The following is a 12,571-nucleotide window of genomic DNA, read 5'->3' on the forward strand; positions in this document are numbered from 1 at the left end:
GTGCACATAAAAGAATATATATCAGGCCCCAGGTAAATTTTGGCTGGTTCTGAGAAATGATGTGTGTCCTCCTCTTCATATGAAGTTTCTTACATATGAGCAATTTTTATTATTAATACTGAATTGGTAGCTTGCTTTATTCCTCATTCTAAAAAGTAAGTATGGTCATGAATATTATATTAGTTTAGATAAATTTATTTTCTAAGTGTTAAAAAGTAAAATAACTGTTCACGTGGAGACATGAAATTCATGCACACCTTTCCCTTCTCTTGGCTTGGGCTTGAAAGGGACAGTGCTTTGATGCACATCTCTGGGGAAAGACAATCCTGGATCCAGACAGGAGTCTCTCAGCTGTCTGCAAGGCAGAGGACCTCCAGCTGATGTCTAAAGCAGCAGGCATGGTGTATGCTGGGAAAGGGACTCTGGAGAAATGTACTTAACAATGTACGTGCCAGACACCGTCCTAAATGCTTTTACAATGTGTATTCATAAAACCCTTGTTAACTAGGCACCATTACTAGCTTACTTTTACAATTTCGGAGCGAGCGAGGCCTCGTTTCCTTGGATAGAGCCCTTTTCCAGCCCAGGCTGTCTGGAGACCAGTGCCCGCGCTCCACCGCCCGCCGCGCCGAGTCCTCCCTCTGCGCATGTGCATCCCCGCCTTCTCTCGGCCCGTCCTTCCCAGGCCTCCACCCTCCGGGGGAAACAGTCCCAGGCCTCCGGGACCACGCGGCGAGGCAGCTGCCGGTGAGCCCCAGAGGGTGGGAGCGAGGGCCGAGGGGGCCCCGCGCGGCTCAAGGTGCGACCGTTCCGCGATAGGGAGGAGCCCCACGGACCGGGCGGGACCCCAGGCGCCTGCGGCAGCTAGAGCTGAAGGGATGCCGGGCAGGGATTCTCCGTCCAAAGGCGCCGGGGTCGGTGTGGGACGCGGGCGCGCCGGGTTGCGGGGTCTACGGGTGTTTAACCCCTGTGCTGAACGGGTGGCGCCCTCGTGTGGCCGCCGGCGGGCAGTGCGCGTGCGTGACGAGCGTGCTGGGCCCGCGAGGTGGGAGTGGGGCTGTGGGGAAGGAGTACGCGTGCGCGACGAGTGTGCGTGCGCTGCGTGGGCGCTGAGCTTCCGAGGAGGTGGCGGCCGTGGGAAAACGGGTGCGCCAGGCAGGAGCCCACGAGAGCCTCGGATATCTTATCTGTAACATGCGGCGTAGGAATACTTGCCGCATTTTGTTGTTCTGGGCACCTACATTGTGTTAGCGGCTTTGTATTTGTTTGTTACGTATGGAACACATGCGCTGGAGCTTGGACAGGCTTTAGGGCCTCCAGGTCTCAATTAACTCAGGGAAATGGAAGAGGGAGAGGGCTGTACGAGCTAGACACCAGGGCCCTTTCCTGGCGCTACATTCTCCAGGTCCTAAGTTATTTATTATGTTTTCATTTGTTATTTATTATGTATAATCATGACACAGTATCCTGAAGGCATGGAAGGCTGTGTGACGTGGAAGGTCTGGGACAAATTTAAGAAGAGAGAGGTGAGCTGGAGCTGAGAGGGGTGGGCACGCAGGCTATACAGAAAATGTCACCACTTTGGAGAGTTTGCGATGTTGCAATCAAGGATGAAAGGCTCATAGGCGATAGCTAAGCAATTTGCTGTCATAACTCTTCCCTAAATACCCCCTACTTCCCACATTCTTGGTTGATTCTGTTCACTCTTTACAGAGGTGAGCTGCTTGCAGTGTCGCAGTGATTGTTGATGGCATCTAGAGAGATGCTGAGGATCCCGCTCTCCTGGCCTTATACATACACACACAGGATCGTAGTGCATGCAGGTCCTTTTGGATTATCTGACTTGACCTTATTTTGAAATTTTTTAAAAAATTAGAGAAGGTGGCTGGCTCAGATAATGCAATTTGTTAATGGCAGAACCAAGATTAAATTAGGTCTGCAGATTCCTACTGCTATTGCTCATTTTGTCAGTAAGTTCAAAGCTTCTTATTAAAAGATCCTTTTGAAAATTGTAAGCATGTTACAACCAATATTTAAAAATTTACCTTGTCTTAAACATTCCCATCCCTTTTTTCAGAGGTTTCTTGGATTATTTGACCTCAAGGGATTAATGGTGTTAGAAGGTAAATAGGTAAACAACATAGCTTGAGGGTTTTTTCTCTACAATATCAGTTTTAACAAATCCATAGTGCTTCCTTCTTTAGATCACTGTTCTATGTTAAACTCATCTTATGTTTTCAATTTTTGTGTCACAGAACCTAAATTGGTAATAAATCAGTAAGAAACAAATATTACATTCACTCAATGAAAAGTATCATGTCTAAGCTCAACATATATTGGAGCCACATGTGGACACGTAAGTATCTTGTGTGTGGAGCTGTGTAGGCAGGTGAATCCAGAAACTGAAAGACAGGTCAAGTCCGCCTGACTTCCTTCTTCCTTCTTCCTCAGCACTGCCTACTCCGCCAAGAACAGAAAATGAACAAATCCCAGGTGAGTTTTTGTTTATTATTTCCACTTGTTTTAACATGTGTTTTCTAAAGTTTATAAGGATTCATATTTTTAAAATGAAAAAGTAGAAATAGGCATAATTTTACATTAAAGGAAATGTAACAAGAGTAGCAAATCCAAAGTAGGACAGTTGGTAAAATTAGATGCAAGATGTTTAATTCTACAGTTATCCAAGTTGTTGTAAAATTTTCTCTGATCTTTCTAATAACAACACTGAAATAAATGCATTATATTGCCTATAATCATTTTTTGATGGAAACAGCACAATGATAAGGCAGAACTCAGTGCATATACTTTTCAGGACACCTAACAATGAGGTTTGAGTCCACAGCTCTGTCATGGACCTGCTTGATCCAGGAATAAAACCTTGAAGATCTGGCTGAATGGAGGGACTTTATGTCCCCAAAATAACTCCCCATAAATGTTTGTGTCAGCTGGTTTGTATTTCTAGGTTAAGTAGTAGACAGCTCTGACTCTTGTTTCTGTATATGTCAGTTACATTTTTTTTTTTTTTTATCCTCACCTGAGGACACTTTTACATTTATCTTCAGACAGAGTGGGAGGGAGAGAGAGAGAGACAGAGAAAAACATTGATGTGAGAGAGACACATCGATTGGTTGCCACACGCACGACCCCATTGGGCTGGGGATGAATCGCAACCAGGTATGTGCCCTTGGCTGGAATCAAACCCAGGACTCCCTGGTCCGCGGGCTGATGCTCTAACTGCTGAGCAAAACCAGCCAGGGTTGTCATTTACATTTCAATCTAATGAATGCAGTCTGGTTCCTTCACTGCTTACTTGAATCGTTCTGGAAAAGGCCACCAAATTGTAGTAAAATCCTGTTGAATTGTCTTACTTGATCCCTCTGCAGTATTTGACACTCTTATCTATATAGCCTGTTTTGAAAGTTTCTGTTGTTGTCTGTGACACTGCCCTCCTAGTTATCTTTTCCTAACTCTGATAGAATTTTTTTCTATCCCCCATGAAGTATCTTTTCCTTTTGTTCCAGACATTACTTATCACTGGGTTATTGCTTATTCATTGTTTATCTATTCTTGGCCCATTGCTCTTTTCAGTTTACCTATTTTTCCGGTACTATCTTTTTAAAAATGAAATATTTTTGAATTGGTAATATATTAACATGGTTTAAAAAGTGATATAAAGATAGTAACTTAAAAACTCACACTTCCATCTAGGTATGGTGACATTTATTTATCATTTAAACTGAGGCACTTTCACTGAGAGTGAAAGCGGTTCTACAATTATGCTGTGACAACTGGCAGATATTGAAATAGTCCCAGACAAACTGGAGTGTATGGTTGTCCTACAGTTGCTATCCATTATTAATAGTGTTTTGTTTGGCCTCCCATTGTTTCTTTATTCAGTTAAAAGAAAATACACGTGTATATTCTTGTATGTCCTCTCTATTTAAAAAGAAATCCATTATCCTTAAATGTTTCTGAAATTCAGATGCACCTGTACATCACTGGCATTTTGTTAAAATGCAGGTTTTGATGTGGTTAGTAGAGCTGGGTGGGGCCCTGAATTCTATATTTCCAATAAGCTCCCAAATGAAGCTAATTCTGTTAAAAGAACCACACTCTGAATAGCAAGTCTATTCAGACTATTTCCTTGTCTTTTTCCACTTTTTTTCATTCTCTCCCTGAGAGCTCTCTCTAACAGAACATGGGATTGCTGCTGCTTTTTGTGTTATACCTGTATAGTAATTCAATTGCGGATGTTCCAAAGTTTATTTAACTAGTTATTAACTACTTCCTACCTTTTTCAACTACAAGCCATGTTGTTGTTTTTAATTTTTCTATTGATATTTTCAAGAGAGAGGAAGGGAGAGAGATAGAAACGTTGATGTGAGAGAAATATATCAATCGGCTGCCTACTGGGGATCGAGCCTGAAACCAGGGCATGTGCCCTGACTGGGAATGGAACCTGGGGTCTGTCAGTCCATGGGATGATGCTCAATCCACTGAGCCACTCCGGCTGGGCCATGTTTTAATGAATAACCTTGTACATACAGATTTGTTCTATCGGATTAATTACCAGAAGTGGGGTTGCCGGATCAAAGGGTGAATACAAATTGATAAACTTGGTCAGTTTGGTGGGATTATAATATCATTTTGTATTCCCTTTATACTACATGAGAGTGCTTGTTTCTCCATAGCTATTCTTTATATATTGTGTGGTTCAACTTTTGTGAACGGATAGGTAAAAAGTGATATTTTATGTAGTGTTTATCTGCAATTTTCTTAATGAGTGAGGCTGAATATTTTTTCATGTATCTGAAAGTTGTATTTATATGTCAGTGAACTCTTTGTTCATACCTATTGCCCACTTTGCTCCTAGGTTTCTGGCTTTTTTTTTTTCAGCGTCCAGTTAGTGCTTTACAGAATAGGGATAATAATGCATGTTTATTATATGAGATACAAACTATTATTTTTTGCTATATCATTTGTCTTTTGATAATTGCTCATCATGTTTTCTCCTCATACAGGTATTCTGTTTCAAGAGACCACATTTCACTTACTCAGCAGGTTTCCTTAGGCTCCTCTTGGCTGTGACAGTTTCTCAGACTATCCTTGTTTTTGATGATCTTGACAGTTTTGAGGAGTAAAAGTCAGGTGTTTCGTAGAATGTCCCTCAAATGAGAATTGTCTCATGGTTAGACTGGGAGGATTATGGGTTTCTTGAAGGAAGACTACAGAGGTAAAGTGTCATTTGGTCATGTCAAATCAAGGGTAAAAGCTCTACCATGACTTATCAAGTTGATGTATCCTTGATCACCAGGCTGAGGTCTTGTGATCAAGTTGCTCCACTGTAAAGTTACTCTTTTTTTCTTTGTTTTTATACTGTACTCTTTGGTAGGATGTGGGAACTGTTAACTTAAAAATAAAAAGGTCTTTTTTATATTATTGATTTGAGAGAAAGAGAAAAACATCAGTTTGTTGTTCCACTTATTTATGCATTCATTGGTTGATTTTTTTTTTTTAATGTGCCTTGACTAGAGGTTGAACCCACAACCTTGGGGTATTGGGACGATGCTCTAACCAACTGAGCACCTAGAGAGGGCAAAAAGGTCTTTTAAAGTGAGAAGCAGAAAGCAATTATTGAGATACATAAGAATAACTATTTGGAAATCATTAATTCAGGCAGAAGCCCAAATAATGTTCCAGTTAGGAGACAAAAGCAATCGGTATTTATTTATAAAGAAAGGGAAGGGAATGAATGATTACATCAATAGAAGGAAGGCATCTTGAAGGTGCAGGTAACATAGTGAAGTTAAGTCTAAATAATGTTTTTAAATTACAGTCCAGTAGTCATAACGGCATTCTTGTAAATATTTTAAAACTCATCTTTGTTTAAAGTATTATAGATGTTCTCCCCTTTCTTTCCCCATTGATGCCTTCCTCCTCAATCCTGCCCCCCTCCTGCCTTCCCCACACTATTGTCGGTGTCCATTGGTTATACATAAAAGTTCTTTGGTTTATCTCATCCCTCCCTCCCTCCCCTCTTCCCTTTGAGGTTCATCAGTCTAACAACCGATTTTTATTTCTTAATTCCTTCATCTTTTTCACTCACCCCCCAGCCCGCCCCTCCCAATCTGGCAAGCAGCAAAAAGTTCTCTGTATCTATGAGTCTGTTACTGTTCTGCTTGCTCATTTTGTTTGTAGATTTAATTGTTGACAGATATATATTAATTGCTATTTTATTGTTCATATTTTTGTTCTTCAAGAAGACCCTTCAACATTTCATTATTATATGGTGATATACTTTTTTAGGTTTTTATTGTCTGGGAAACTCTTTATGTATCCATCTATTCTAAATGATAACTTTGCAGGATAGAGTAATCTTGGTTGTAGGTCATTGCTTTTCATCACCATGAATATCTCTTGCAACTCCTTTCTGGCCTGCAAAGTTTCTTTTGAGAAATTGGCTGACAGTCTTATGGGAGCTCCTTTGTAGGTAACAGACTGCTTTTCTCTTGCTGCTTTTAAGGTTCTCTCTTTGTATTTAACTTTTGGCATTTTGATGATGATGTGTCTTGGTGTGGACCTACTTTTTGGGTTCAACTTGTTTGGTACTTTCTGTGCTTCCTGGACGTGTATATCTGTTTTCTTCACAAAGTTAAGGAAGTTTTCTGTCATTTTTTCAAATAGGTTTTCAATTTCTTGCTCCCTCGTCTCCTTCTGGCACCCCTATTATGCTAATGTTGGCATGCTTGAAGTTGTCCCAGAGGCTCCTTACACTATCCTCATGTTTTTGGATTCTTTTTTCTTTTTGCTGTTCTGATTGGGTGTGTTTTGCTTCCTTATATTCCAAATCGATGGTTTGCTTCTTGGTTTTACCTACTGTACTATTGAATCTGTGTAAATTATTCTTTATTTCAGTTAGTGCCTCCTTCATTTCTGACTGGTCCTTTTTTATGTTGTCAGTGTTCTCGCTAAGTTTCTTAGAGGTCTCCTTGAGTTCCTTGAAGGTCTCGCTAAGGTCCTTGAATGTCTCACCAAGTTCCTTGAGCAACCTTATAACCTGTGTTTTGAACTTTGCATCAGATTGATTGCATGTCTCCATTTTGTTTAGTTCTTTTCCTGGAGTTGTGTTCTTTCATTTGGGACATGTTTCTTTGTCTCTTCATTTTGGCTGCTTCCCTGTGATTATTTCTGTATTAGGTAGAATTGCTATGTCTCCTAGGCTTTGTAGGGTGGCCTGTTGTTGTAGGTGTCATGTTGGATCCAGTGGCACAGTCTTCCTGATCACCCCAGCTGGGCCCTTGAGGTGCACCCCTAGTGTGTACTATACACCCTTCTGTTGTAATTGAGTCGTGATTGCTGCTGGCACATCAATGGGAGGGACTTACTCAGGCTGATCAGCTGCAAGGACTGGCTGTGCCTACTAGCCACTGGCCTCTGACTACCTTGGAGGATCAGCTGTGTAGGGGCCCACCACACAGAGCAAGACTTACTTCATCAGGGTTCTGGTACCCACTGAGTCCGCTCATTAAGCGTGCCACTTGTGGAGGTGGTTGGGTGGTGGTGGTTTGATGTGGTCTGGAGCTGGCTCTGGGGCAAGGTAGCTACTGCCTGTGTTCTATTCAGGGCCACCAGGCTTAAGCTACAAAGTGATCTATAGATGGCTGCTTCTTGTGCTGGGCTTGGAGGTGTCTAGGAAAAGCCAAGCTGTGAACCAAGGCTGATTGCTTCTAGTGCCAGGCCTGGCGCCACTTAACGAGAGGTACGGGGCTTACTGAGACCAGATGCTGCTTGTTTGAGAGATTTTAGGAAACTGAAGTAGTATCCAAGACAGGTGAATCCTTTGGAAACAGCTTGGGTGGTCCTAAAAGTTGGGTGGGGCGGGGCCTCAGAGAATCATCAGGGTGGGGCAAACAGTGTGAGCCAGGATGCTGGAGTCCCAGATATGGCAGCCATCTGCTGCCCCATGGAAGGGCTCACCGAAGGAACAACAGCCTCCACCAGCACATCTGTCCAGGAGAAAGCTGCCTCTCCAGCTGTTGTCCCAAGGCCAAACAACCCAGTTCTTTCCTGTATATCTCTGGCACCCCTGAAGCTGCCTCCCCTCTGAGCTCAGAGGGAGCAAGCCTGAGTAAGTTTGTGTGCGGGCTCTTTAAGAGGAGCTGCCTGGGGCTCCAGCAGCCTCAGCCTCCCTGAGCCTCAGTTCCCTCTGGTTTTTCCAGCCAGACGTGATGGGGACTTCTCTTCCTGGCGCTGGAAACCTGAGCTGGGTGTCTGGTGTGGGATGGGGAACCCTCAGTACTCAGGGAGGACCTTCCCAGCCGAGGTGTCCTCCTGATTTTTATCCGCCACAAGGGGGTGTGGGACCAGCCTATCGTGCCTCCGCCCCTCCTACTGGTCTCCATGTGGCTGCTGCTTTAATTTCGTAGTTGTAGGACTTCCATTCAGCTCGATTTCAGACGGTTCTGAATGATGGTTGTGTTGTAGTTTCGTTGTAATTTTGATGTGGTTGTGGGAGGAAACGATACCGCGTTTACCTACCCTCCATCTTGACCAGAAGTCTTGTAAATTTCTTTTTAATTCTAACCCAAGGTTATTTTTTTATTGATTTGAGAGAGAAACATCCATTGGTTACCTCCCATATGCACCCCAACTGGGATTGGAACCCACTATATAGATATGTGCCCTGACAAGGAATCAGACCCACAACCTTTTGGTGTACGGGATTATGCTCCAACCAACTGAGCCACCTGGCTAGGGCTGCTTTCTTGTAATTTTTGCAAATAATTCTTTTGGACACAAGGTTGCTTAGACCCAGACTAAAAGTTGTATTGTCCTGTTTTTTAACATTACAGAGATTTGAGACAAATCATGTAAGGCAGTTCCTCTTGAATGGCAGCTCAGGCTCCATTTTAAAGTGGCTCTATTTATATTATTGTTTACATTTCCCCCCTTTTGATCAAGATCTTTCCTTACAAGCATCACTGATCAGTCATTGGAAAGCAGTACTGATTAGTTATTAAAAGCACCATTTGTCCATCATTGTCAGGTGGCTCATTATGGCTATGTCATGCCATTTTCAGTCCTCTGTCACCAGGAAGGCTCAGTCCCAGTTATGTCATATATCATGCAGGAGGGGAAGTTGTTCTTTTTTTACTTAGCCTTAAGCCACATTTGAGCAACAAGAATGACAGAACAGAGGAAGGTTTTACATCTGTAGTTACTTAAGGTTTCTCACAATGAGTCTCCTAGGCCTTAGTGATCATCTCAAATGTTGAGCAACCATTGTCAGCATGGTGTCTTTATAACATTGAGCTATATAAAACAAAGTTCTATAACAGCAAAAATTCCTGTAAACAAATAATGTTAATTTCAATGTGAAGAATTGGTCTGAATCAGTAGGCACAATCAGCTGAAAATATTAAAGAACCAAGTGGAGTTACTGGTCACTATTTAATTATTTGGTTTTTGCCTAGACTTTATTTAGTTCTATCTTATTTTACCATAAGTGCCTTATCTAAGAACAACAGAGGTATTAATAATAGAACAAACTCTATTTGTTTAGCTAGGACATGGTCAAGAGCAATTCTGTTGTCTGATCTAACTTATGTAAGGACATTTAAAGATTTTTCTGGTTGGTTATTGCTGTGGCAATTACAGCAATACCTGCCAAAGGAAAAAGTATTTTTTTCAAATTTGGGACTGACATCACCAGGCTTTAGTCATCCTTGACTATGTGTGTAACCCAGTTGTACATTTTAACCTATGAAGTAGGTTCAAAGGTGATACCCGATGTTGAGTTGTCTTTCCATACAGAAATTAAAGGGAAAAAGGAAACAATAACTATTGTAGTAAGTCTGGCCAGTGTGGCTCAGTAGTTGAGCATCGACCCATGCACCAAGAGGTCACTGGTTCCATTCCTAGTCAGGGCACATGCCCAGGTGGTGAGCCAAATCCCCAGTGAGGGGCATGCAGGAGGCGGCCAGTTGATGTTCTCTCTTATCGATGTTTCTATCTCTCCCTCTCCCTTCCTTTCTCTTCAAAATCAATAAAGAAAAAAAATACATTATAGTGAGTGCTTGGCTTCTCATATTTTTGTGGGATAGGAAGGAATTAAAGTAAGGAAAAAAACAAAAAACAAAAGAGAAATACGAAAGTATACATTATATATAGGCCTGGTCCAGAATTATAGTTAGTTGTCTATAACAGATGTTTCTGCTTCAGGTCCTAGTAATTTTAACATTTCAAATCCTCTGTTGGGTGAGTAGTCCAGTTAGGTGTAATAGCTTTCTTTAAACTGGGAAATAAAGCCAAGAGTGTCAGTCAGTCTTAGTGAATTTCTCTGAAGATGAAACATCTTTATGGAAACATTTCTGTGAAAGCATCAGAGTAAAACAATTATTTTCTGTAAATGACAAAAGATTTTAAAATGGCCATGGGTAAAGATCTGGTAGCATCTCCTGTTTTTTGAGGCTCACCTCCCGCTGTTGATCTCAAAGTTTCCTGGCTCGTCCTTCCCTCCTCTCACCCCTTTGCTGTCCTGTGTAGTCATTTGGTGAGAGAAATTACTACTGCCTACCCCCTTCCTCCTCCCCTGCACTGCATATGAATGTCGAGTTTTATTATTGCAATAAAAGTGCTTTACTCTGGCTTTTCTCAAAAAAAAAAAAAAAAAACTAGTTAAGAGTGTGTTCACACACATGCTCTCATGTAAATAATGCAGTGGACTTAGTGATACATTCCGACCTTAGTTTGACCATATATAAAATTCTTTCCTTCAAGATTCTTTCTTCATGAACATCCTGCAACATACACAGCAACTTTTTGCAGCTTACATATACTTTACAGTTTTTGCCCTGTCTTTTTCCTTCATTTGATACACTGATTTTACTTCAGGACAAAATTACTTTATTTTTTCCTTTATCCACACCCCCAATAAAAATAAAGAAACATGTCCTTTATATCCATTCTTATCCAAAAAATCACATTCTCTTCTCCTTTTCATAAACAAAAGTGCTTTTACATGTCACATACTTTCCTCCACCAAAAATACACATTCTGTTTTTCACATACAGTAATTTTGTTTTATCTTTATTATTTTCTAATAGTATTGTCAAAGTCTTAGCTCTTTTACAAATTAATTTGGGCAAGGGACTTACATAGCAGTTTGTATTTTTTTAAAAAAAGTTTTTAAATTGATCTTTAGAGAGAGAGGAAGGGAGGGCAGAAACATTGATGAGAGAGAACATCAATTGGCCACCTCCTGCATGCCCCCCACTGGGGATCTGGCCCACAACCTGGGCAAGTGCCCTAACTGGGAATTGAACCGGTGACCTCTTGGTGCATGGGTCGAAGCTCAACCACTGAGCCACACCAGCTAGACCAGCAATTTGTATTTTTCTTGTTTTTCTTCAGTCTCTGTGGGGAGTGTTTTGGTTAGTTCCTAAGTGTTTACATTTATTTTAAAGACATTGTAAGAATCACAATTTTAAGAGACAGGGAAAGACTGTAAGTTTTTTGGCATTATTTATTTGAAAATGCTTCCTGTGTAATTTAACATACCAAATAAACCTAATTAGTTTGATTTCCCCCTTTTATAAAGAGAGAAAAAAATCTTAGCGGTATTTCAGGGAGACTTCTGAAAAATTTCAAAGTTCTTTAAAATGTCAAAGGTAAAAAAAGACTATTTAGGAACTTGGAGGTTTGTCAAACACATAAAAAGTTTTAAAACATTTGGTCAAATAGTCATAGGTCGTTATGGAACAATACTTAAGATATTAATCATGATAACAGACTTTGCAGGCAAATACCTACAATTAAATAGTTGTAAGCAAAATTTTAGCTTATCCAATATTAAGGAGACTGAGTGTAGTTACACAAAAGACCTGATGATAAAGAGCGCAGGAAATTATTAAAATAAAACAAAATCTTTATCTTCCTTTTATAATTTTTATTTATTTATTTATTCTCTTTTTTATCCTTACCTGGGGACATTTTTCCATTTTTTGTTCAGATAGAGTGGGAGAGAGGGAGAGAGAGAAACATCGACGTGAAAGGGACACATTGAGTGGTTGCCACCTGCACGACCCAACCATGGCCGGGGACAAACTGCAAGGGAGGTACGTGCCCTTAGCGGGAATCATACCCGGGTGTCTCTGGACTGCAGGCTGGCACTCTAACCGATGAACCAAATTGGCCAGGGCTATAATATTTTATTAAAAGCATATCAATAGCCCTGGTTGGTTTGGCTTAATATCCTTTAGAAATGTAAGCTTTTTGGCAAATATAGTTTATAATTTCCAGAGACATGTATTTTTGTACTATAGCATAAGATATATGTGTGTGTGTGTGTGTGTGTGTATATATATATATATATATATATATTTTTTTTTTTTTTGGTACATGCCCCTTGCGGGAACCGAACCCGGGATTCTCTTGCCGCAGGCCGAGGCTCCAACTGCTGAGCCAAACCCAAACTGGCCACGGTGCATAAGACATTTCTATTAAGAGACCCAAACATCTTCAGTTTCTCTGTATTAAGGAGCCAAAAGTAAGTGAACTTAGATTCATTTAG

General features: G+C 41.0%; 1 protein-coding gene across 5 annotated transcripts in view; it reads left to right on the plus strand.

Annotated features, from left to right (window-relative positions):
- Window positions 1-688: 688 nt before the first annotated feature.
- The window catches only part of ZNF248 (zinc finger protein 248), a 43,407-nt gene continuing 31,524 nt past the window's right edge, over window positions 689-12,571 (plus strand). For 2 of the 5 annotated variants that reach the window (XM_036265599.1, XM_036265598.1), the window contains exons 1-4: window positions 701-747; window positions 1,464-1,526; window positions 2,256-2,356; window positions 2,452-2,493. In XM_036265599.1, the coding sequence (XP_036121492.1) occupies window positions 2,479-2,493 (15 nt within the window). In that variant the 5' untranslated portion in view covers window positions 701-747; window positions 1,464-1,526; window positions 2,256-2,356; window positions 2,452-2,478. Of the gene's footprint in view, window positions 748-1,120; window positions 1,527-2,255; window positions 2,357-2,451; window positions 2,494-12,571 lie in introns of those variants that run through there. The other 3 variants (XM_036265594.1, XM_036265596.1, XM_036265597.1) reach the window with 2 other exon arrangements.

Source organism: Molossus molossus, unplaced genomic scaffold (genome assembly GCF_014108415.1).
Source record: "Molossus molossus isolate mMolMol1 unplaced genomic scaffold, mMolMol1.p scaffold_m16_p_17, whole genome shotgun sequence".
Classification (NCBI taxonomy): domain Eukaryota; kingdom Metazoa; phylum Chordata; class Mammalia; order Chiroptera; family Molossidae; genus Molossus; species Molossus molossus.